The 25,477-nt window shown below is 35.0% G+C and overlaps 1 protein-coding gene across 1 annotated transcript in view; it reads left to right on the top strand.

The window, feature by feature from the left end:
* The window catches only part of LOC118735729 (discoidin domain-containing receptor 2), a 532,634-nt gene extending 507,498 nt beyond the window's left edge, over window positions 1-25,136 (top strand). Inside the window, exons 17-19 of the mRNA XM_036465663.1 lie at window positions 9,332-9,494; window positions 22,184-22,333; window positions 24,539-25,136. Of these exons, the coding sequence (XP_036321556.1) occupies window positions 9,332-9,494; window positions 22,184-22,333; window positions 24,539-24,700 (475 nt within the window). The 3' untranslated portion in view covers window positions 24,701-25,136. The remainder of the gene's footprint in view (window positions 1-9,331; window positions 9,495-22,183; window positions 22,334-24,538) is intronic.
* Window positions 25,137-25,477: the final 341 nt, after the last annotated feature.

A 25,477-nucleotide genomic window follows, 5' to 3' on the forward strand; every position in this document is an offset into this window, starting at 1 on the left:
GTTGATAGCCAAAAAAATGTGTTGTCCTTAGCAACATGTTGATAGCCCAAAAAATGTGTTGTCCTTAGCAGCATGTTGATAGCCAAACAAGTTTTTTAGTAGCCAAAAATTTTTATTGGACCTTAGCCAAACCAGTTTATTGGTTGTTTAGTCCCAAGCAACATGTTGAAATTTTATTGGCCCTTAGCAGCATATTGATAGCCAAAAAATTTCGAACTGAGCAATATGTTAATAGCCAAATAATTTTTGTAGACCCTAGCGTCGTGTTGATAGTCAAACAAGTTTTTTAGTCCCCAGCAACATGTCGATAGCCAAAAACTTGTATTGGCTCTTAGCAGCATGTTGACAGCCCAACAATTTTGGTGGGTCCTTAGCAACATGTCAACTAAACTTTCTTTTTCTCTGCTAGTACATGTTTCAACGTATTCACATCCCCTTTTCACTCCAAGTCACTTACTAAAAAAACTCGTTACGTATCAAATTTCGATTTAAAGGTAATCAAATAATCAAGCTTTAATTTCCATAGCGGGAATAGTGCCGAAGTATCATTTGCTTTATTTTTATGTGAGATTTATTTAAACCGCATATTTTTCGATATCTCTCAGCAAACTTACATTCGTTAAAGCGTTAGAAAACTAAATACATGCAGAAGTGCATATGTGCATATGTATGTAACTATGTATTCACACTTATCCCTCAACAAATCTCGCTTGTAATCCCTTTCTTATCGCCAATTAAAAGCAGCAGTGGCGCAGAATTTTGTTTAAGCTCTCGTTATTACATTTTGCGCTCATAAATGGAAATGTACAAGTTTTACTTACACATATGTATTTGGCATATGTATGTATGTATGTCTGTGCATGTGCACGTTTCAATGTAATTTTGCGCAAATGTAAGTAATCGTTCCATGTTCTTGCGTAGTAAAAATGGCAAAATTAGTTTGAATTTAGTATTTACATGCGAGCATGGAATGCGGGTCGAAAGAATAAAGAAGGAAAGCACACTCATAAAAAATGCACGAGAAACTGAAATCAAATAATAAAATGTGAAAAATGTAGAGAAATGTAGAGCAATGTGAAACAAGTACAAGGACTTTCACTTTTGCCGCCAGCCAGCAAAGGATAATGCCTTATAAGTATAGTATTTTATTCAATTGTATGGATTCATACATATGTATGTATATATGTAAGTAAATGAGTTTAAATGTGTAACTAACTGAACGAGCAAATAAAAATTATATTAACTTATGTCAATGTAAACGAGTAACACTAATACACTTATAAATAAAAGTAATGAGCCTTACAAGCACAAAGATAGAAAAATTTAAGTGAAAGTAATAAAAGTAAATTTTGCGAAAAATTTTATTGAAAAATGCAAACTTTGGAAACTTGGCGCGCTCCAGGGAGAAAGCTCCGGTCTGTTGAACATTTTTGCCATACAAGACCCCAGATTCAGACGGTATTACATCCATTTACCTGCAGCAATCTATGGAATGTAGTACAATGTGGCTCGATGCTATATTAGAAGTAGTTCTCACTCTAAATCACATACCCGATAGCTGAAGACTGTCCAACATTAGATTCATTCCCAGACCTGTAACTTTGTCGCCCTTTCAATTGATAATAACGGAGCCGCTTGTAGAGCTCCATATCAGGGATGCAGTGGCGAACGAGCTTGTGACAAAGCTACACCCTCTTACGTCCTCGTCCTCGTAAAAAGTGATCGTGACGCATCTCGAAAAATTACTATTTCTCTAGGAATATAGATTTGCGCCATTCCTGGACAAAGAGGACATCGTCAACAACATCTTGCTGTCATGCTCGATAGACGTTAATCTATGCTATCTTTAACGCCGTGCAAAAGCCTACCTTAGCTCGATAAACGATCTTAACATTGTACTAACTCAGCACTGTTAGACAAACAATCCTAACTCAAACGAGCGTATATTTTGTGGTATATTAACTAGTTAAATTATGGAGTTCAGACCGCTTAAGATAGTATTTCGCGCGGTCTTCAAGATAGAATTGATTGACGGCTATTGACCAGTTGAAATGAAATTGCCCGAGGCCATAGGTTTGAGCTCGTACGGAAAGCTACGCGGAGTGCTGGTCTGGTGGCCTAATCAGCCACCATCACACTACACTTTGGATCAGCAGAGCCCTACGTACAACATCAACGCAAGCCATGAATGTGCTGCTAAGCAAACTGACTCGTAAGCACTATAGGAAAGCATCAGATTGCGGAAATTATCTAGCTTGAAAGCGAATCACTGTGATCACATCTCATTTCGGAATTGGGCTTGGTGGCTGAAAATTACGGACTAGTGTCCGTACCTTCGAAAAAGTGTGTAAAGTAGATATACATAGCAGGGAGAGATGAATGAAACCCTCAACCGGGAAAACATAGTCGGAGAAAGCGTATGCCTAGAGCCACATGGAGCAAAAAAGTCTATCCAACTACCAAATCGCTACAACGTCTTCCAAGCCGAACTTGCGACCATAAGGACAGTGGCAATTGCGGACAATAATATTTATGTTTTCTCAGACGGTCAGGCAGCTCTGAATTCTATCACAAGTCATTCGGAATGAGATGGCGGGAAAGCTTGCAAGAAAGGGGACTCCCTCTCACTTTCGCCGTCTTGGCGAAGGTTGGGCATACTTGCAAACTCCATATACATGTATTCTACGCTATCGATCTTCACCAAAAAGAAGTGGCAATGAAACCGCAGTATGCCCTCTTAAATTAATCCCAAGAAAAATAACTTTGAATTTCCTTGAACTGACTAGGAACAGATGATCAGATATACAGACTCGTAAGATATCTAGAGAACTCTGGCCTATGCATATCAGGATGAATTTAGTATCTGCTTAATATATCAAGTACAAAAGTATTCAAGATTTTAGCAACCATCACAGGGTACTGGCTCCTGGGCAAACTTGTTGTAAGAATAGGGTACCTTTAATAGAAATTGCAGCAGTTGTCAACTAGAAGACAACGCAGAAAGTATGCATCATTTCTTGTGTGAATATCCAGTACTTTCGAATATTGGGTACAAAACACTAGGAAAACACTAACAACACGACTAGCATGCCAATCCGGAGCTACCATTAGTGAAGTGAGCAAATTCAGCAGAGAACCAAGATGATTTGACCAAGCAGTACAGGATTTCCATAGACAATACATTTCCCACGAGAAACGCAAGCACTGCAACCAACCGAGCAAATCTATTGAGCAGAATTGATCTTACTACCAACGTGTATATCCATGCAATAATATAGTCCTCCAGACCCCAATTTTCGCCTATCAAACTGATATGTACGTACTCCAGACGATCCCTCATTTAGTTTCTCGAGCCACGATTAGGCCAAGATATTTAGCCTGCTCAGTACTTTCTAAAGTTGTATCATTTAAATTGCTATTGACCAAGGATTTACTACGGTGTTTCGTAGTAATTCGATTCGCAAGAGTTACTAGGTATTTTTCCGTAACCTTTACACTACCGTTGCTGCTTTCCTTCTCTTTCAACAAACTGTCTACACATATATTATGGAATAGAAGTGGTAACACTCGTCACTGAGATATCCCTTCTACCAATTTGGAATAAGATTAAGGTTACAGTTGAGATTAAGATTAAAGTTAATATTAAGATGAGGATGCAGATTAAAATTGCGATTGAGATTGAAATTGAGATTAAGATTAAGATTAAAATTAAGATTATGATTAAGACTCAGATGAAGATTAAGATTAGGGTGAAGATAAAGAGTAAGATTAAAGTTCAAATTAAGATCAAGGCTAAAATTAAGAATAGGTTTAAGATTAAGCTTAAAGTTAAATTTAGATTAATATTAGAATTAGGATTAACTAAAATTAAGACTAGAATTAGGATTAAAATTAAGGTTAAGATTAAGATGAAGATTAAGATTAATAGCCCAATTTCATATCGGTGACAAGACTTTTGTAGCTGACAAATTTCAAGATTAAGCTTAAAGTTAATACCAAGATTAAGATTTAAATTGATATTAATTAATATAAAAGTAATGTCATGAATAAGATTATGGTTGAGGTTAAGATTAAGGCTAATATTAACATTGAGATTAAGATTGACATTTATATTAAGATTAAGACTTAGAATTAAATTAATCTTAAGATTAAAATCAAGATTAAGATTAACATTAACATTAAGAGGTAAGGTTAAGATTAATAAAATTAAAATTTAAAAAAAAATTAAAATTAAGATTAAGACTAAAATTAAGATTAAGATTAGGGTTAATATTAATGTCAAGATTAAGGCTAAGACTGAGATTAAGATTGGAATTAAGATTAAGGTTATAATTGAGGTTAAGAATAAGATAAAAATTTTAATTCATATCATGAATGATATTAGGATTTGGATAAGGATTTAGATTAAGATTAAAATTTAGATTATGATTAAGATTATTATTCAGATTAAGATTAAGCTCAAGATTGAAATTAAGATTAGGTTTGGAATTGAAGTTGAGATTATAATCTATATATAAATACGCCACAAGAAAATTTTGCAATCCCTTTTTTTGAAGGCACCCTTCGCTCGATTTCAATGAAACATACACCGATTTAAAGGACATAACTTCCTCTAAAATGTGAAAACCACTATATCTCTAAAATCAATCATGCTGGGGAACTGAAACTTAGCACAGATGCATAGATTGTAAATACCCTACTTACGGCGAAAAATTGTAGGTATTGGAAAAGTGGGCGTGGCACCGCCCATGCAAACTGAAGTTCTCATATCGCTTATCTCTGAAACCACTTACGCACATGAAATTCTCATATCGCTTATCTCTGGGAAAGCCTATGCTAACCTCCTGAAATTTGACGCTGCAAGATATGTTGTCAATACGTATTTACGGCAAAAAGTGGTAGATCTTGGAAAAAGGGGCGTGGAACCGTCCATACAAACTGAAATTCTCATATAGCTTATCTCTGGAACAACTTATTATAAGGTAATGGAATTTCATTCAACTACATTTATACACATATAAAATCGCAAGAATCATTCAGTTGGGATCCATTTTCTCCCAGATTTGAAAATCGCATTAAATGATTGTTATTTTGTGCAAACGTTTTTAGAAGATTCAGTGTGTTTGTCTTCCGATAGGTGGCAAAGGGGAGTGAGAGCTATCCTAAACAAAATCATATATATGATCAGATTTGTTTCACTTTTAGAACACATATTAGTTACATAAAATTTCGTATAACTCGGTAGCCCAATCGTGTGATGAAAAAATATTGGGCTCTGGCCCAGTCTTGACGAAAACCCGTGTGAAACCTCCGTTAGAGAAGGAAATATTATCTTTTGTTGTAAATCTTCAAGATAGAGTATCCACCATTAACGATTCTGATGAAAAAAAGAAAGATGTGGACAATTTAGTTTTTAACTTCCAAGAGGCTCTCAGACAAATATAATCGAAAAACTTATTTACAGTCTGAGTTGGCATATGTTTGACATCTATACATTCAATTACATATGCATATTTTTTATAAATGAAAATCGAGATTCCTTTCTCGGTCTATTTTCAAAAGCTAATGAAGAAATTTGGAGGAGACTTGGTAGAATTATCATTAATCAATCTGGTATTAACGCTCATAATTCGATTTTAAGTTTTCCTGCAAATTCGCTAAAAATTATGTTGGTGGACTTCAAAATAGTAGTTCGCATAAAGGAGTTAGTATTGGTGACAGGTAAAATTCAAAAGTGTATGAAAAAAGATGTCGAATTTCGACAACTGGGCGATACTAGTTAGAATAATTATACATTATTTTGTAGAGAATTACTTATATAATATGGTGAGCTGTGCGGGTAATAGGAAGAAGAAGTTCCATTTCAGTCACGCGTGGCATCCGCGCACAACTTTTTTTTATACAAGTATTTTCTTCATACACTGCTGTAATAAATGAGTGTGAAACTTAGCTTTCCAAATAATTATCGTTCGGACACATATTTTTAGGGTTCTCTTTAAATCGCAGCAATTGCCTTCATTGTCCTTCAGCATTGCATTTCACAGCTCATACTTCCATTTAATAAAGCAACAGCTACTTAACGGATAAAAATCAATAAGAATTGCAATAATCAGAATGCCATGCGGCAAGATGTCTGTCATTCGAATAACTTTACCGTTATTAATCCATTTCCAGTAAGGCCAAAGCATTCTTCGCCCGCATTTAAGAAGGGAATGTCAAATGAAATTGGGGAGTTAATACTCAAATGCTTGAAATTGTTGTAATGGTTTTTGTAAAAGGATTTGTGAAGTGTATAAATTGTGCTGCCAAAAAGCATAAAGCAGACGTCACTGAAGCATTTCGAAGAAAGTGAAAATGTGGTGGCAGATACGCAAGTACTCATACAAATCCGTTTAGGTTCACATATGTACTTACATACGAGATTGTGATTATGCAGCATGTGAGTAAATACACATATGAAAGTTTATATGAATGAAATACTAAAAATGGCACGTGTCGCCGTCGATGTCAATGCTTGTCAAATGAAATGAAAGATATCCAAATGTACGGAAATTTTTCACTCAACACACTTGTAGATATGAAACGTATATTTATGCTACTTGCATTTGAAATGAACTTCCTCTTAAATTAAAAAAAAAAAAAAACCTTAAAAATATGAACTGAGCCAGAGAGATCAGTCTCGGTGCGTCATAAACGAGTTCCGCAGTGGTCAGATTAGATTCGTCTGGCCGGCGTTGAGCGACACATAGACCAGTAGGTCAGCTTTACTTTTGAGATATCTTCCCACTTCCCGAAGTGATAGGCTCCCAAGAATTTACCAGTCGTTTTATGGACAGTGCGGGGCGTCGGCAATGGAGATGCGCTGGGGTTTCCCTAGGGTTTCTTGCACCTGTCCAAGCTAGTGGTACCCAGGCTATACCCCGTAAGCAATCCTGTAACAACTATGCAGTCCTCCATTGAAGGCCGTAACAAGAAGCTAGTATTCCTATTACATTGTGGCCGCGTACCCAATAGATACGACCAGCCTATCAATGCCGGCTGCGGAGAAGGTTTTTGGATGATGTATTGTTCTTCGGCGGCTTCGATAAAGACTAATTTGATGATGATCTGTCAATACAGAGTTGTTTGAGAGTCATCGACCGTTTTCTTTTTGACGCCATATCTCCCGCAATTGAAGGCTTTCGTGAGAATACGTTCAGATTTAACTCGATTAATTCGATTGAGGCTGACTGAGAGGATACCTTTAGCTCATTAAACCACCTTCGTGTGGTCCGTTGGAACAGAAGTTTCCTTGAAATTCTACAAATTGCCATTATAAATTGGCGAGAATTTAATTATGACCTGCAAAAAGAGAAATACAATTATATTATATTGATTCCCTGCGCCTAGGTCGCATATGACAGGCTCTTCTCTGTCAGCTGTATGCAGGAAAGCGCAAATAACTCTGAATATTATTAACATATGTATACTTGGTGTTGTGAGAAAAGGGTGTCCGCTAAACCAACCAAACCTAGTGTTGCGCTCTTCTCTAGAAGACTGGATGGCCTTGTTCCTTCTTCCCTTATGGAAGTCACTATTCAAGTTTCTTCTGAAGTATGGTGCATAGGTTGGAAACTTTTGCGGAAGTCTGACATTGTCCAAAGACCTCCAAAGCCTTGACCGCGTTCAGTAATAGGATTCTAGCAATCGCTACGCTAAATTTTCGTCATTAAAAATCTCTAAATTAATAACGTCTGGGCCTAAAAATATGCAAAGCGAAAGCGGAGAGGATTTAATATAAAATCGTAAGTAAAATGTTTATGTTATGTTTCCCTGGCAGTGTTGTATATTTTTAGGCACAAGCATTATTGTTTTAGAGTTTTTAGCGATGGAAATTTTGCGCTGAGATTTCTCAATCAATAGTCTGGGAAATCTGCTTGTCAAAATCCGAAGAACGTGTGTGTCAAATTCAATCGAAAATTCGTGTGGAATGAGATCCTTTGTACTAACTCATATAATTATGGAGTAAGCAAATTTGAATTGAAAAAATAAATGTTTTTGGAGTTGTCAAGTTTTATTTTCAATAATTTTTACCGATTTTATGTAAATATTAAGAAAAATATATGCTTTGACCAACATGAAGAATATTTTTCACCTTTCCGTCAGAACCAAAAAAGTTATTTTCACCGCAAATTTGGGTTCACTAGCATTTATGGCGGCGGCAATGATATGTACATACATATATTTTCATTTGAATTATTTCTAACTAGCGATTCTTCGAAGTCTCACATGTCAATTATCGAGTCGCGAAAACACTTTAAAAGTCCATTAAAAATTCTCAACATTTCCAAGAAAAACCAAACTTAAAACGCCAGTTCTGTTCGGCAAACCACTCATCTAGCCACATTCTCAACACTTTTCCACTCTTCTGGCACATATCAACCTAAACCCACAAAATGAACAACCCCCCACACCTCTGCCCACCGCCACTGCCCACATTTATTTACTCTTCACTGGTTTGATTTGCCAGTGCCAGTTGTTGATTGCATGGAGGATTTAATGCTTTCATTTTTGGTTTGCTACTGTTTGCCAGAGGGTTAATAAGTAGATAAGTATGTATATAGAAAGGATATATATTTTTTTGTTTGCCTGTAGAATGGGTAAAGTTCATACATACATACATATATTCCCCAGTGGAAACGACTCCGTTGACCACTTGATGGCTGTGCATGTTCAAACGCACTCTGTGAGCAATGAAATCGAGTTCAATGTGAATAAATAAGTATTCGTTGAAATGTTTTGCGTTGATTGCTCGAAGTCGTTGTTTTCTTATTTCTTCACCTCACCGCCACGTCTGTCAACTTTTGACGCGCCATCGTCGTAGGGGGGTGGGGGGCGCGTCACGAAAGCATGGCTGCCACGTCACTAGCTTTGATGTGCTAATACCAACATCACCGGCGGGGATAAACCGGCCACACTCCCAAAAGCGGTGGGATGGCAGTTGGCAGCAGCTGACGCACCAGCCATGTGAGGGTTAAAAACGCTTATTGCCTTGAGGCAACGAAATGTCAGTGGGGACAGCAGCAACAACCACCAGTCAGCGTACGCGTGTGTTTGTTTGTTATGCTGCGCTGTTTGATATTTGTTGTTTAACTGTTTATTTAATTTTTTGATTTTGATAATTCTTTTATTTTTGATTTTTTTTTTCTTCTTCCATTTACATCCTTTTCTTTTTTGAAATGCTCTTCGTCATTTTTAATTGAATTTTCAATTTCGAGTGCGGTTTTGAGTGGCGCAATGTGCGATGCATTCATTTACAATTTGTTTCCCTTTTGTTTGTATTTATTTACAGAAGTTGCATTATTGGCCCGGAATTGACGATAAAAGTCTGCTCCATTGGCACTGTGATAAATCGCATCGCTTACGCGGCCGACTACTGTCAGCTGGAGGGTACTTCCGGACGTCAAACGCAACCGATGCCCATACGATGGATGGCATGGGAAAGTGTGCTGCTGGTGAGTTCAAATAGATATTTATGTACATATATGTGTATGTATGTGTGTATGCAAAAATAGATTGTTTTAAATTGATTTTTAAACTTTTATACAAAAAACGTAATAAATATATTATAAGATTACATGCGGAAAACTGGAAAAAGTAAGCAGCAACCAGTCAAAGCCAGAGAAGATGTCCAAGAAAAAAAGCTTCCTACCTATGAGCTGGTTAAAACCAGCGCTAACTGGTCAAAGCCAAAAAAAGGTTAGGAAAAAAAACTTGTTAAGCTTTCTAAAGATTTTCGATGAACTAGTTTAAGCCAGCGACGACCAGAGAGATCTTTCACTCTGCGCCCACAAAAACCTACAGAAAGCTTTAAAAAGCTCTACACTCAGGCTATAGGTATTTTAGTCGTTTCTTACCGACCAAATAAAGTTAATACGTTAAACCAGTAAGGTGCTACTCATCACCGTGCTGGACCAGTTACGACCAGAGAGAGCTTTTACTCTGTGAGCGTATACTTAAGTTGCGATCCCGTACGAGTCCGGACTAGTCAGAAATAGTCAGAATCAGTCAGAATTTACTGGAAATCGATCCCGTACTCGGTTCTCTGACTATTGAGAGGACAAAAAAGAGAGTAAATACGGTTCTCTCTCTGTCAGAAGTTACCACCCAGCAAAAAATCGGTAATCGCTTTTAGTGGTAACGTGTTCTAGAAGGCATAGCGTTGTAATGCCTTCGAATTTTTTCACTTCTTTTAGGCATTGTAGGTAATGCAAAGTAGAATGTCATACAATATTTTATTTATTTCGCTTCTTTGTTTCATTTTGGGGAATGCAAAGTAGAATGTCCTATAATATTTCTTTCTGAATTCGCTTCTTTGCTTCATTTCAGGGAATGCAAAGTAGAATGTCCTACAACATTTTATTTTTTTTCGCTTGTTTGCTTCATTTCAGGGCATGCAAAGTAGAATGTCCTACAATATTTTTTTTTTATTTCGCTTCTTTGCTTCATTTCAGGGAATGCAAAGTAGAATGCTACATCGTAGCCAGCTGAAAAATAGAATGAATATCCAAAAAATCTTTTTCTACCGTTAGTTTCTGTGGAAATTTGTCTCGCATAAAAATCATGTTTTGCTTTGTTCAATTTGCAGCGAAGTTGAAGTCAGTCAATGAAGTGAAGTACATGAGTGAGGAAGTACAATTTTAAGCTTAATTAAATATGCATGTATGTACATACCGATTTTTAAGTAAAATCTAAATACCCAAATACATACATATGTATGTATAAAAACTGATTTATACAAATTTTAATCTTTTAACACATTTTCTGATTTAATATATGTAAATAAGTATGTACTCATCTGGGCATTCTACATTAGTTTCTCTGTAAGGCATTCTTTGTTCGCTTCTCTGGATTCTGTTTATCCATGCGTTCTCCCTTCGTTTGAAGGTAATGCTGCGGGTAAGGGCTTACCGCCAATGACATGCCCATGTTAAAATAAGGCCTTCCTGAAGCGAAAGGGTAAGCGATTCCCATCGCCTAGCTCGTTTCCACTTTCGCTTCTGTGGTAATCGTGTTTTTTGCTGGGCAGTTTTGGTCCGAGAATTTTTTGCTGATAAATTCTGGTAAATGTGTCAAACGATCAGCAGTAGTGTGTTTGGCAACCAAATTGTAAACAACAGAAAAGTGCACTCTCCTAATTCATGTTGAAAAGTATTTAATTACTTGTTTAAGTGGATTCTAATGAATTTGAAAGTATTTTTGGTTATTTACATGTGTGAGCTGAGTGTGTTTACATACAAAATAAGCAAAAATTTACAACCAAAATTTGGAGGTTATGTTGAAGTTGACAGAAGTTACCATTTTTTACTAGAAAGCGATCCCGTACTTTTCGATGTTACTCTCTCGCTCTGAGCGAATTTTTATTTTTTGACTGTTTTACTAGTCCGAGTCCGAGGAATACGGGATTGCACCTTTAAAATATCTATAAAAAGCCGTTAAAAGCTTCTACCAAGGATTATGTGTTGGTCGTGACAACCATATATACACATGTAAAGGCCTCTTAACTACATGAAACCTTAAAAAAGCTTTTTAAGCAGCTCTTTTCTCCGCATGCTACATTTGCTAAATGTAGGTAATTCCCAAGCTTTTGTGTGAGCCCTTCTTATACAAGTTTTTTAAACCCGCTTTTTGCACTCATGGTGCATTTGTTACAAGTTGGCCACCCCCGAGGTATGCGTGCAACACTTTTTAAATCTACAATCAGCGATGATCAGAGAGAGCTTTTACACCACAGAAAGCTGTAAAAATCTTCTTCCGTAGTTTACGTTTTAGTCATGAGTACTTTAGATAGAAGAGTGATTTTCTCCTTCAAGAACCAACATGCTAGCCCATATTGATGAGAATAAAAATGGGGTGCCAAAAGAGTTTCTAAGGAACCACAAAAGCCCACTTCACACTCGACGACAAGACACACCTTAATCAGTTGGCCAGTTGGTGAACTTGACAGTATCACATTACGCAAATAATCAAATTCTAGACCTCTTTAACCGTCAAACTAAGAACAATCACGATTTATTTAGCTTCCCATGTCGCTGGGATAGCATTTACATAACAAATTTCTGATGCTCCCATCCTCGCACTTACTGGCGATGCACCTACCGCCGTGGCAGGTGGCAGGGCATGGAGAGCTCTGCAAAAACCTAACACCACCGCTGGCTCACAAGTCTACTCTACCTATGCTCCTTTATTTCTACTCATCTAATGCGCATTTCTCACGGTCTGCTGATAGGGGGTATCGCTGACAACACTTTGCAATATTACTAGGCTTGGCAAGTTTAGAATCGAATACAGATGAAGTAAAAATATTTAGAGAAATTGAAATGTGGGAAACAAGAGAGTACAGCTAGACCTGAAAATAGGTTAAAGAAGACATGACAAACAAAGGTGGTTATTGCAAAACCAATATGGAATTTGATTCTGGTTAACTACAACTGTTTCAAAGCAAAGTAAGTGTACATTATCGCTGAATCTAATCATTCACAATTTCTCAAGAAAGAACTAACTGAATGGTGTGTAACTTGTGAAATTAAGAGGCACAAGGTGCTCAGAGCTGGTGGAGCGGGTTTTTTAAGAAACTCCGCTGGTACTTGGTTGCCGGATACAATTCCCATATTAAAGATAGTGCAGAAGACACTAAGTGGCCGAAGAAATGGCCTCACAGACGGGTTCAGGATGGACTCCGGTTTATATCTATCAGAAATATCATTTGCAAAGCACACCATTCGTTTCTATTTCGTACCAATTGTCGCCAATTGGAATGCCAAGTGAAGTCCTTTTTCCACCTCAGCTTTGCATCATAGAGGAGGCCTTCCTCTTCATCTGCTGCCACCAACTCACCAACAGGTGTGTTGTTGTATATCTGGGATAAAGCATTCGCATCAATTTGTACGACTTGACTAAACCAGCGGAGCCGCTGAATTCTAATCCGCTGCACTATGTCCATGGCGTTGTAAATCTCATACAGCTCATTGTTTCATCGTCTGCGGTATTTACCATCGCCAACACGTAAATTGCGTAAGTGTCCCGGATTATCTTTCTCTCGACACCCCAAGAAGCGCCTTATCGTGTCTTGACATTATTCATTCTTATGCGGGCTCGGTGGAGGCGATCAGCTTCAGCGCTTTATCAGAAGTTTCGTCGTGGAGGCTAAGATCGCTTCTTTGCGCAGCACGATTTTGGTATCGTAACTAGGGCAGCGTTCATAAGAGCACTTTAAACGCTCATAGAAAAGAAATTTGTAGGCCTCTCCCTTCTCTTATCTCGAGGATGTTGCGAGATGTTCAAGAACCTTGCGCGCCCACTGGGGTAAACGACGGTACTCCGCGACTGTGCCTTTGCCTTCATAGTTAAATCGTGCACCGAACTTACGCCTCTTTACATGGCAGCTGTAGTAGGCGTTGCAATTTGATATGTTCTTTCTATTTAGTCCCGTCCACTGCATATCATGGATGGCGGTGATGTCAGCATTAGCCTTCTCTAAAACATCAACCAGGATGAGGCAGCCTTCCTATGCCAAGTGGATGCCCTCTAATCATAGCACATTATCCGAGGCAACATTGCTATTTTCATTGAAAGTTTGTTTTACGTGACGGGGCCTCAAACCCAGCGCACAACCCAAAATCGAGGCTGCATTTATATAGCGAGTGGTTTTCTCCATTTCAGAGGCCTACTCTCGCGTTAAACAAACTCTGAAGACTTCAGCGGGCTTTTAAACCGGGTACGAGAGAGTTTCCACACAACGGCTCCCTTTGTACATGTTTTTAGCACAGATTCAGATTTTGCGGACAAAAATACATAACTTTAGTTGGAAACTTTTATCTTGAGTGGACTTCTTGTTCTGGTAATACCAACAAAGAATAGAGTATCCCCGATTTGGTAAATCATATTTAGTATAGTCCTCCCTGTATATGTATGTATATATGTGTGTTTGTGTTGAAAATTGTTTTCTCATCTGAAATTCTTGTACGCCGTTGCTTGCTCCACAATAAGTACAAATTTAGATATTCGACAAGGAAATATTGGTTAAAATTCATTTACAGAAAAGCTTAAAACTTCAAATATTTTCCGAAACACTTCGCTTTCTCCTTTCGCTGCACTATCAACACTTCACATCTGCACAGTGCTGCTGTACGGTTACCCACCCTCCCCTCAAGTTGCGTCGACATCGTAGCATGAAAAAGTTTCAGACTTCCATTTCGTTCATAATTAAAAATTAATGAAGAAATTTATAATTTTCAAAACTGGGACAAAAATAATTGGCTGCAACGTTGTGATGTAGGAAGGAAATTGTCAATATGCGACGGTATCGTACTATAAACATACATACATAAGTACATACATACATATATATGTATGTATGTGCATACTCGCTGAAAACTGCCAGTGCCTCGGCAGGGCAATGACAGTAGTTCGCTAAAGTTATTGTTGTATTTTTGTACAGTTGAGTGTATGTATGTACATATATGTGCGTAAGTATATACACAAAATATATAGCAGAACAAACAACAAAAAATTATGATTTTTAATTACTTTCCATTACGACCATTTCATATCGATAAATTTCATGGGATTAAAAGAACGCAGAACTGTTACATTAAAGTTTTTTTAAGCGAATTATGAAAAAGTGGCATGTGAGTTTTAGTGAAAGTTTTAATTTTTAAATTGAAATGTATGAGGCTACTAATGGATTGAATATTCAGTATAATAGTCAACGATGGAGGTTAGTATGGGAAAGAAACTTGCTAGCGCAGCATTTAAATGTATTCGCGTTGCAAAAATGTTTTGTTTTTTCTCTTACATTTTTTTTTTTTAATAAATAAAGAAATTAGAGCCGATTTTGCAGCATAATGACCACTTTGAATTAAATACAGTTAAAATGATTGCATGGGAAATTCTGTAAGCTATATTAAAAAAAAAAAATTGTTGAATGTATATTTTATTTTAATTTAGCTTAAATTAATGCGTACGCAGGCATTGAATAAATAAACATAATAAAATCAATTAACAATCGCTTACTCTGAGCTAAGATTAAATCATTTGGTCAAAGCGTAGAGCACAGGTTGTCAAAATACTCTTACCCAGTTTTTACACATTCAGCGATGCCAATAAGCTCTAGTAGAGATGCGCATGTGAGAAAATTTTAAATCACTCAGGGAAAAAAAATTTGCTACGCTCACGCACGCATACAAAATCCGACTCACGCTCGTAAAACCGAAGTGATTTTTTTTTTTACTTTTGTAGCTTTCATGGCATACGGTTTGTCGATCCGTTCGTAAAAACATTTACTGGCCATAGGCCCAATTGTTGCATCTCTTTAATTCATTTCCTGAGGAGGGGTAAGTTATAAAGGAACCGCTAGTCGCCACTTTTATTCAACTTATTTGATATGTTAATTTAGTTACTAAATTATGTGTGTCGTTGTGTTGAACAGGCTTCACTCCTCAATTATATGTAAGAGGGTTGCCACCTGTTTCAAAACAAGTTCAAATTAAATTATTTCAATTAGAAAATTTTAATATTTTTCTTGTTATGGGTATCAAGTGAAAAAGGTTGGGGTTCGAAAATATCTTGGAGAGGGTTGCCACCTGTTTACAAAATCAAATTCAATGTATGCAATGGGTTAAACAAATTATGTACTACAATATGGATATCAATCAAAATGTGTTTGTAAAAAACTTAATTTCTAAACTACATGTAGGAACTATTTTAAAAATTAAATTCAACTTCAATGTAGGGAATTAGTTAATGTATATATCTATCATAATATGGGTGTCGGTCGAAAAAGTTTTAACCAGGTTTTGTCTTAAAATATGTTGAACAGCGTTGCCAGCTGTTTGAAAAGTCGAATTGAATTGAAGTAGGCAAAAGTTGTTTGAAATATGTATTTAAATATGCACTTTACAAAGGGAGTGGTAAAAAATCCTCTAATTGAAGATTTAGAATATTAAAAAGTGTTGCCACCTGTTAAAAAACTTAAACTTAAATTATTTAACAAATTAATGGAAATACATATTAAAAGATGGGCGTCGAACTAAATGGGTTTAAAAATCTTCATTTCTGAACTATATTTAAGAGGGTTGCCACGTATTTAAAAGTGAAATTCAGCTTAATTCGTCAGGTAATTGGAAGAAAGTATCGCAATGTAAGGCGCAATAGATTAATTTACTTCTTCACTTATTTTATTTTTGTTATTTATGGCCTTAAAACTTTTATATTCAACAATTTTATTGAGCTTGAGGCCGTTTTTAATGAATTTTTTTTTTTTTTTTTTTAAACACAATTTACATTTTTTGGTAGAAGTTATAGCGATTTCGGAGATCACCACATCTCCTCATCAGACTTCTTCAACTGGGATTCGATCCAACGACCCCAGCCGCCATAGCCAGCAGTCTACTTACTGAGCTAAGTTCGCCACGTAAACTGTTGTTGCTTTTTCAACTTTTTCATTTGTTAAGCCACTACAATCAAGTCGAAGTAGTGACAGATGGCGCTGGTCAAATAACTCGTCCAGATTGTGGTTATACAACTCGAATAGGCCTTTAGAGTGGTCACATTAGCAATGAATTGTGTGCTTAAAGATGTCATGGATACGTACGAGTATGCCTTCATATAGCTTCTACAATGTTGCGAAATTTAAATCTTTGGGCAACCTTTAATCTATTGGTACCTCTTTCAAAACCAGCGAATGAGAAATGTCTGCCCAACACCAGCCATAGATGCATTGCTGCTGACTTTCAAAACCTTTTCACTTCCATTGACAAAACAAAAAAAATGTCCATCCTTACTTGCCTTCTTACAATTTCTACTACAATGCAGCCGCCTCCCAGGCTACACCACTTAAAGCCTTAACCCTTTTCGCCAATTTTAATTTCAAGCGCACTACCATGAATATTACACGGGCGCTGAACTTACACGCAATACCAAAAAAAAAGATGCTAAAGCAAACGAAATGACAGATAAACGTATTTTTCTGTAAAGATGCACTTATACACAAACTATATTTTGCCCAAAGGCAGATGAGTGCAAATAATAAAAAGTGCAAATAACTAGCAGTGCAAAGCAGCGCTGAGCTGAGCTGAGCTGAGCTGAGCTGAGATGAAATGAAATGAAACGAAATCAACTGAGGAGGACTTTTTTAAGCCACCCGCGCTAAGTGAGAATTACTTTAGCGTAAATTTACAGCCATAAATGTATGTACGTAAGTACACGTGGGGGAGAGGGCGTAGATGAGTCTTATTTTCGAGTACATAGTGGCGCACCAGAACTTGCGCGCTCGTATTTTCACATTTTCGCCTAATCCGTGCGCCAGGCGTATAAATTTTCATTTAGCGCGTATTTTCCACACGAAATCGTACGGATGGGATTTAGAAAATTTTCACCATTGCGCTCCGACAATTTTCTCTTTCCCTTCTTTTGTGTGTGTGTGTGTGTGTGTATTTTTTTTTTTACTATTTTATGTATAGCAGTGAAATTTTCGGGCATTTCTTATTTTACTTTTTATTTTTAATTTTTTTTTCTCCAACCATTTTTGTTGTCTGAATAGTAGCATTTTGATTTTTTTTTTCATATTTTGAAGCACGAATTTTCAGTTAGTTTAGTAAGCGCTTTTAAGTACTTTTTCCAGTCAATTCAGTTGGCATTTAATTTGGGTACTCCAGCAGTGAATATGTGTGTGTGCGCGATTGTCTGTCTGCGCCGCATACTTTTTTGATAGTAACTTTCTGTGAAATGTACAAATTGGCCGTAAAAGTGCGGTTTAGAGGCACTTTTCGCTCATTCGCTTCAATGTTTTTTTTTTTTTTGTAATATTAACATCTTCCGCTTCTGCTGTCGTATTTTTTCTCTTCCTACTTTTTTCAGTTTGTTCCGCGCTATAGTGCATCACTTGCATTATGAAAGGAGTAGAATAGTTAGTGCCTGCTGCGGCTGGCAGCAAACACTCATATCTCCTTTTTGAATAGAAAACTGATTGTGTGGCGCAAACTGAAATACATACATACATACAAAGTACATAAAAACAAGCCAAATAAGTGAGGGAGCAATGACTGAAATGAATAGAAAGCAATGACTGCGTGAATGAGCGAGTGAATGAATGAATGACTCGTCTAAATCGCTTGAATTGTATGCGAACGAGTATGGCCAAAAGCGTCGGTCGGATTAAGTTGCCCAAAAACACAAAAACGGCAATGAAATGTTTGTGGATTTTAGCCAAAATGAGAAATTTAAATAACGGCGCAATTGCAACAAAAAGCAGCAAGAAGGCAATGAAATGAATGCTTAATAGCTACGAGGATACTTTGTATTTTGGGCACCTCACAAAAACAGTTTAATTTCGGCAAATGCTGGAGCTTTAAGCTGCATGTAAATATTTGAGTTAAAGTTATGTTGTAATTAATTATTAATTTTAGATGAAAATTATTTTATAATCTGAGCCTTCGAAGTCGAGTTTAGTTCAAATTTTTTAATATAGAATTTACTAATTTTTGCTTGATACTTTTTCAGGCATTCAGAAAAAAGATAGTTTATATTTACATGTACTTTTGAGGTTCCTGAAAAGTGCCGGAAAGTCATGAAAATATCCGAAAAATAATCCCACAAAGTCCCGAAAAAATCCGACAGAATCTAAAGGTTCCAAAAAGACCCAAATGATTCCACAAAAATACAAAAAATAAAGCATGAAGTACCGAACAAAATTCAGAAGAGTGCCGAAAAAATTTCAAAAGTTCTTGATAAATCTACAACGTTTCAAAGAAAGTCTCGCTAAAACCCGAAAAATTTATGAAACACGAAGTCTCGAGGAAATTTGGAAAATTCACAAAAAGCCCCGAAATAAGTTCTACTCGCTCTGTCCCGATAAGCCACAAAAGATAACGCAAAAATCTTCAAAAATCACAAAAAGTGCCGAAATATGTTTAAGAAACATTCCGAAAAATAAAACAGGAGCTCCCGAAAAAATCCGGAATAAGCCCGAAACATCAAGGAAAACCACCCAAACCATAAAAATTCAGAAATTGCCGAAAAATGCCAAAAACTCCCGTTTAACTCGGAACGGTTATCAGAAATTGCCCATAAGTCGCAGAAGATACTACGAAAAAAAATTCGGCAAAATCCCAAAAAAATATTCTAAATTTTATTTAAAAATAAATCACGAAGTCTCGAAAAGACCTCCAAACCAAAATTGCATGAATAAGCATGAAAGTGCTGATAAGCCATAAAAGATTTCGCAAAAATTCGAAAGAGCCCCAAAAATCCTAAACATTTTCAAAAGATCCCGCAAAGTAAAGTCTCGAAAAAGTCCATAAATGTCCCAAAAATCTTAAAAATTTCCGGTAGCGCTTAAAAGTTCATGAGAAGATCTTGAGAAATCTCGAAAAAATCAGAAAAAAAACCAGCAAAAAACTAGGTCCCGAAGAAATTCATAAAAGGTCAGAAAAACTACAATAAAGTTCTTTAGTATACAAAACGTCTCACAAACAGTCGCACAAAACATCCCAAGAGATCCCGATTAATCCAGAAAAGTCGCTATAAACTCTTGAAAACTTTCGAAAAACCCCGAAAAATCAAAAAATCAAAAGTCCCAAGAAATTCGCAAAAAAAGAGCCAAAAGTTCGCGGTAAAAACCATGATAAAGTACCAATTAGCCGCAAAATATCCCCCAAAAATCTGAGAATAATCCGAAAAGTTTCAAAAGGTCCCGAAAAATAAAACAAAAAGCCTAAAAAAAATCCATGAAGGCCACGAAAAACTGAAAAAATGTTCACAAGATCTCGAAAAATAAATATCGAAGGCCCAAATAATCTATAAAAGTCTCTACAAATCCGAAATTTCTCAAACGGTCGCGAGAAATTCCTGACAAGCCTCAAAAGTACTCGAAAGAGTACTAACATTTTGTTGTTTCTCAGAGAAAAAACTTAAAACATTGTTAGAAGAGATTTTTTGTATCTAATCAATTACTTTGTTGAATGTTTCGAGACTTTTGAAAATATAAGCCATTAAGATCAAAAGCGTTACCAGAAAAACTACTACTTTATGTCCTCAAACTTTATCAAATTTTTTTAAATCGAAAATTTTTTTGCCTTGAAAACTGATAAATTTTGAAACTTATTTATATAAATTGATAAACTCACTAAGTTATAGCTGGTCAAATTAGACCAGAGACCGTACCGGTTATGCATTTTATAATAAAAGTAAAAAAATTTAAGTTATTTTTTGAGTTTTATCATTTTGAGCAAATTGTAACGATTATTTCTGCTTTTTATTTTTTTAAGGCAAAAATAAAAGTTTAAATATGCCTTTTATTTTTTTGGGCAGAAAATAATCGGTAATTGTTGACTTTTATTTTTATTTTTTCAGGCAAAACTAAAAGTCAAAGTTAAAAATCAAGTATTCCAGAGCTGTGTATATTCGAGTGTGATAGTTTTGAAGCTCCTACATGGACTTTAATAACCCCTATACCCAAATACCAGGGTTAGTTCAAATCTATATACATATGTATGTATACACACAATACATGAAGGGAGTTTTTATTAACGGCATCAGATCTGCACTGATTATTCGATTTTCAAAACTGAGGCGCCAAATTAAAGGGCTTTTCCACCAAATGTATATACCAGCAGGTGGCAACCCTATTTAAAAAACTGAGATCTTCTTGCACATCTACAGGCCCTTCTGTTTGCCACCTCGTCTGTTTTAATACAACGAACGGTGTAAGTCTTCTATTTTAGAAGCAGGTGGCAACCCTATTCAAAAAACTGAAACCTTCTTGCACATCTACAGGCCTAGCCCTTTCATTTGGCACCTCTCCTGTTTTAATACAACGAACGGTGCAGATTTTATAATTCAAACAAAGGTGGCAACCCTATTCAAAAAAGTCATGCCTTGTGGTATATACATCTAAGCCCTTTAATTTGGCGCCTCAGTTTTGAAAATCGAATAATCGGTGCAGATCTGATGCCGTTAACGAAAACTCCCTTCATGTATTGTATGTATACATACATATGTATATAGACTTGAACTAACCCTGGTATTTTGGTATTTGGGTATAGGGGTTATTAAAGTCCATGTAGGAGCTTCAAAACTATCACATTCGAATATACACAGCTCTGGAATACTTGACTTTTAACTTTGACTTTTATTTTTGCCTGAAAAAATAAAAGTCGACAATTACCGATTATTTTCTGCTCAAAAAAATAAAAGGCAAATTTTAACTTTTATTTGTGCCTTAAAAAAATAATCCTTATTATTTGATCATAATGATAAAAGTCATATTTTTAAAAGTCATGGAGGAATCAAAATCTACAATGAGAGACGAGTCTAACGGTAGCTTTGAAAAAGCTATAACATAATTTTTTCACTATGCCTTTTTGATATCAAAAATTTTTATATAACTTTTATTTTCAGTCTCTGAATTAAACATATTGTCTAATTTTTAGGATGTAGAAAAAATAATAATTTTCAAGCCCAGGTACCGACCCCAAAACTATCTTTTGTTTTAATTTTGAAATTTGTATCTAACATTCTATGCCAGCACCAGTATAAGAACTAACTTTCGTTGATTGATACCACGCTCTCGGCTCAGTCAGAAATTGAAATTCACAATACTATGTACTTATATGAAAAATGTGCTCACTTATAAAAGCTGCTTAAGTAATGTCAAAATAATCTTATTTTTGGTAATATTAATTTACACAAAATTCGCCTGTCAATCATTTCAGATGACTTCTACAAACAGCGCATTTGCAAAAACAACAAAATACTACGGATAACAAGATACAGATTTAACTGCAGGCGAATTCAGTTAAAATCGCATCTGTGCAAAAATTTGTGCATTCGTGCATTTAAGTGAAATTGCAAATGTCTGAGTTGCAAGTGAAACAGCCAATTATGTATTATCTCTGATATAATTTACTGGAGACACAGATTTAAGCAAAACATAATCAAAACTTTATTAAATTATGAAAATGTGAGATAACTAGGTTAATAATTGCAACTGAATTTATTGAAACGAATACAATTTTTTCTAGAAAATCTACTGAAAAACTATATTAAATTCTATTTATGTATGTATGAATATACTATACGTATAATAATGCTGTGCAAATACTGCGACTATGAAAATTTAATTACTATTTTCTATTTTCCTTAGGGTAAATTCACATCAAAATCGGATGTTTGGTCTTTTGCCGTAACGCTGTGGGAGATATTAACTTTTGCGCGCGAACAACCCTACGAACATTTGACAGATGAGAAGGTCATCGAGAATATCGGACATATTTATGCAGATGATAAGTTGCATGTGAGTATTAGACATAGGAAAATTATGTACTAAATTTCTGCGTACATAAATATTTGAACGCTTGAAAGTAACTGGACGAAAATTTTGGCCATTTAAATACTGGACATAGTATGTACATATTTGAAATTTTGTTAAAAGCTAAACATAAACTTCTGGTCACCAAAAAACTGGACATAAATTTTGGTCAATAAAAACTGAACATAGTATGTATATTTTTGGTCATTTAAAAGCTTCACAAAACTTTGTTGTCATTTAATATCTGGATAAAAATTTTTTAGCGTTTAATCTGGACATCATATTTTGGTCATTATAAAAGCTGGACATGAATTTTTGGTAACATTAAAACTGCACATACATTTTTTTCAGTTTAAAATTGGACATAAATTTATGTTTATTTGAAAACTTTTCATCAACATCTGGTCGCTCAAAAACTGGGAAGTACTTTTGGGTAACGTGAAATCTAGACATGAAATTTTGGTAAAAGCTCAAGATAAACTTTTGGTCAACAAAAAAGTGGGGATAAATTTGTCCATTATAAAAGCTGGACACCAATTTTTGGTAACATTAAATCTGCACATAAATTTTTGGTCACATAAAAATTTTACATAAACTTATGACATTTTGAAAATTATTCATAAACTTTTGGTCGTTTAAAAACTGGGCATCACTTTATGTTAGCATAGAATCTAGACATGAAAGTTTGGTAAAAGCTGAACATAAACTTATGGTCAATGAAAAACTAGACATAAATTTTTGGAAGATAAAAAAATGGACCAAAAATTTCTGTCATTTACAAATTGGACACATATTTTTATTCTTATTTTGGTCAGTTGAGAAGTGCACCAAAAAAAAACACCGAACGAAAATTCGTGGTCACTTAGAAACTGGAAAAAGTTGGGCATATAAAAGCTGGTTATATAAAGTGGACACTAAAAAGATGGGTAGAATCGTCTACCTACATACATTTTATAAGTGCTTATAAAATATAGACAAAAAAATAGGCGTACTACTATTGAATTGTAAAAAGTGTGCATAAAAAACTTAACAGTAAAAGTGGACATATGTGTCTTCTATATTTTTTATACATCTTTCAAAAGATTATGTACAATTGTCAACGTCAGTTTTATTTTTTCAATTCCTAATGATTTCTGTCCACCTTTTACATGGCCAAAAATTAGTGTTCAAGTTTAAATGGCCACACTTATTTTCAACTTTTAAAAGACTAAAAATTTATTTTCAATTTTTAAGAGACTTAAATTTTTTTAATATTTAGAGACTAAAAATTTATTTTTAATTTTTAAATTTATGGCCAATTTTAAGTTACGAAAAATATATGTCCATTTTTTAATTACCGAGAAATTATTTCCAATTCTTTAGTTATTAAAGCATTAAGTCGAATTTTTAAATAGTCAAAAATTTATGTCCCCTTTTTAAACTACCAAAAATTTAAGTTTCGTTTACCAGTTAGTACTAAATATAGAATATCCAGTTTTTAAATTATTAAAATTTTTTGTCCAATTTTTAAACAACTACAAATTCATGTTCAAATTTCAAATGGGTTAAAATTTATAATCAATTCTTAGATTACCTAAACTATATGTATGGGTTTTTTTATTACAAAGCTCTAAAAATTTATGTCTAGTTTTGTAATTATCAAAAAGCTATGTCCAGCCTTTAAATGGCCACAAATATACATAGGTCTAGTTTTCAAATGACCAAACATTTTTTTCAAACTTTTTATTGCTCTAAAAATTTATCTCCAGGTTGTTAGCTATCAAAAAATTATATTTGGTTTTTTAATTCTCAATTTTTAAATAACCAAATATTTATGTCTAGCTTTTAATGTTCTAAAAATAATTATGTCTGTAAAATTAATTATGTCTGTAAAAATAATCTCTGTAAAAAAAAATATGTCTGGTTTTAGCAAACAAAAATATGCCCAATTTTTAAATTTCTAAATATATGTCTTGTTTTTAGTTGCCAAAAAATTATGTCTAGTTTTTTAATTAACAAATATTTATGTCTAGTTTTTAATTACCAAAAAAAGTATGTCCACGTTTTCAACTATCCAAAAACTTTGCCTAATATATAAAGCTTTCATATGCAATAAAATATTTCATAGCATTATACAAAACTTAAAATGTCACTCAGCCATCAAAAGCCCACTTATGGAAGTAAATAATTTGTATCTCTTCATTCTCATAGGAGCTGCTGCCGATGCCGCTGAATTGCCCGCGTGAAATCTATGATTTAATGTGCGAATGCTGGCAGCGAAACGAATCGAGTCGACCAAATTTCCGCGAGATACATCTATTCCTGCAACGGAAGAATTTAGGCTTCAAGCCCAACAATGCAATGCATTACTAAAATTTGCAAAAAAAAAAAGATAGAAATATTTTGCAAAACAAAACCAACGATTTTGCAAAAAATCTCGAAAAAATGGTAAGCTACACAAAAGATGTGCATAAATCATAAAAAAAAAAAAATTATAAAACACCGCTTGAATGGCAGAGAAACCGTAGCATTTTTATGTAAAGAAAAAAATATTATGAGCAAAGCAAAACCTGGCGAATTTACTACTTAAATAAACGTATGTATGTATGTAAGTGACAAATGACTAGTGACTAATGACAACTTACAGCTGGGCGTGAAGAGTTATGCTGTAAGAAATTATCATTTCACTCAGTAACTGTAGTTAAGTACTTACTTCGTAGAAATGTAATAATAAATAAGTAATTGTGGTGTAATTCTGTAGCTGTTAAGCGAGGCAAAACAAAATATATTTTCTGATGGAAAAGGTAAAGCAAACTGTTTGTATGACGTGTGGAAATCTCTTATAATGTTTAAGGCTAAATTTAAGCTACGAAAGAATAAAAAAAAAAATTGTAAATTTCTGTCAATGGCCTGTTTGAGGCCTCAAAGCGAATACACATCATTAGCATTTTTAGTAATAATATAAGGATATATGTATGTATGTACAAAAGGAGTGATGATTATACATTTGTTTCTGTATTAAACTCGAATAAATGCAAACTTAGCAATGAGCTTAACTTTTTACACCTAAGACGGTGGTTATCATTAAAAGCACAGTACTTGCTTATGATGGAGTCAACATTGGGTCGTATGCATAAAAACTAAGCATTT

Source organism: Rhagoletis pomonella, unplaced genomic scaffold (genome assembly GCF_013731165.1).
Source record: "Rhagoletis pomonella isolate Grant_MI unplaced genomic scaffold, Rhpom_1.0 Rhpom_scaffold_00003, whole genome shotgun sequence".
Lineage (NCBI taxonomy): Eukaryota > Metazoa > Arthropoda > Insecta > Diptera > Tephritidae > Rhagoletis > Rhagoletis pomonella.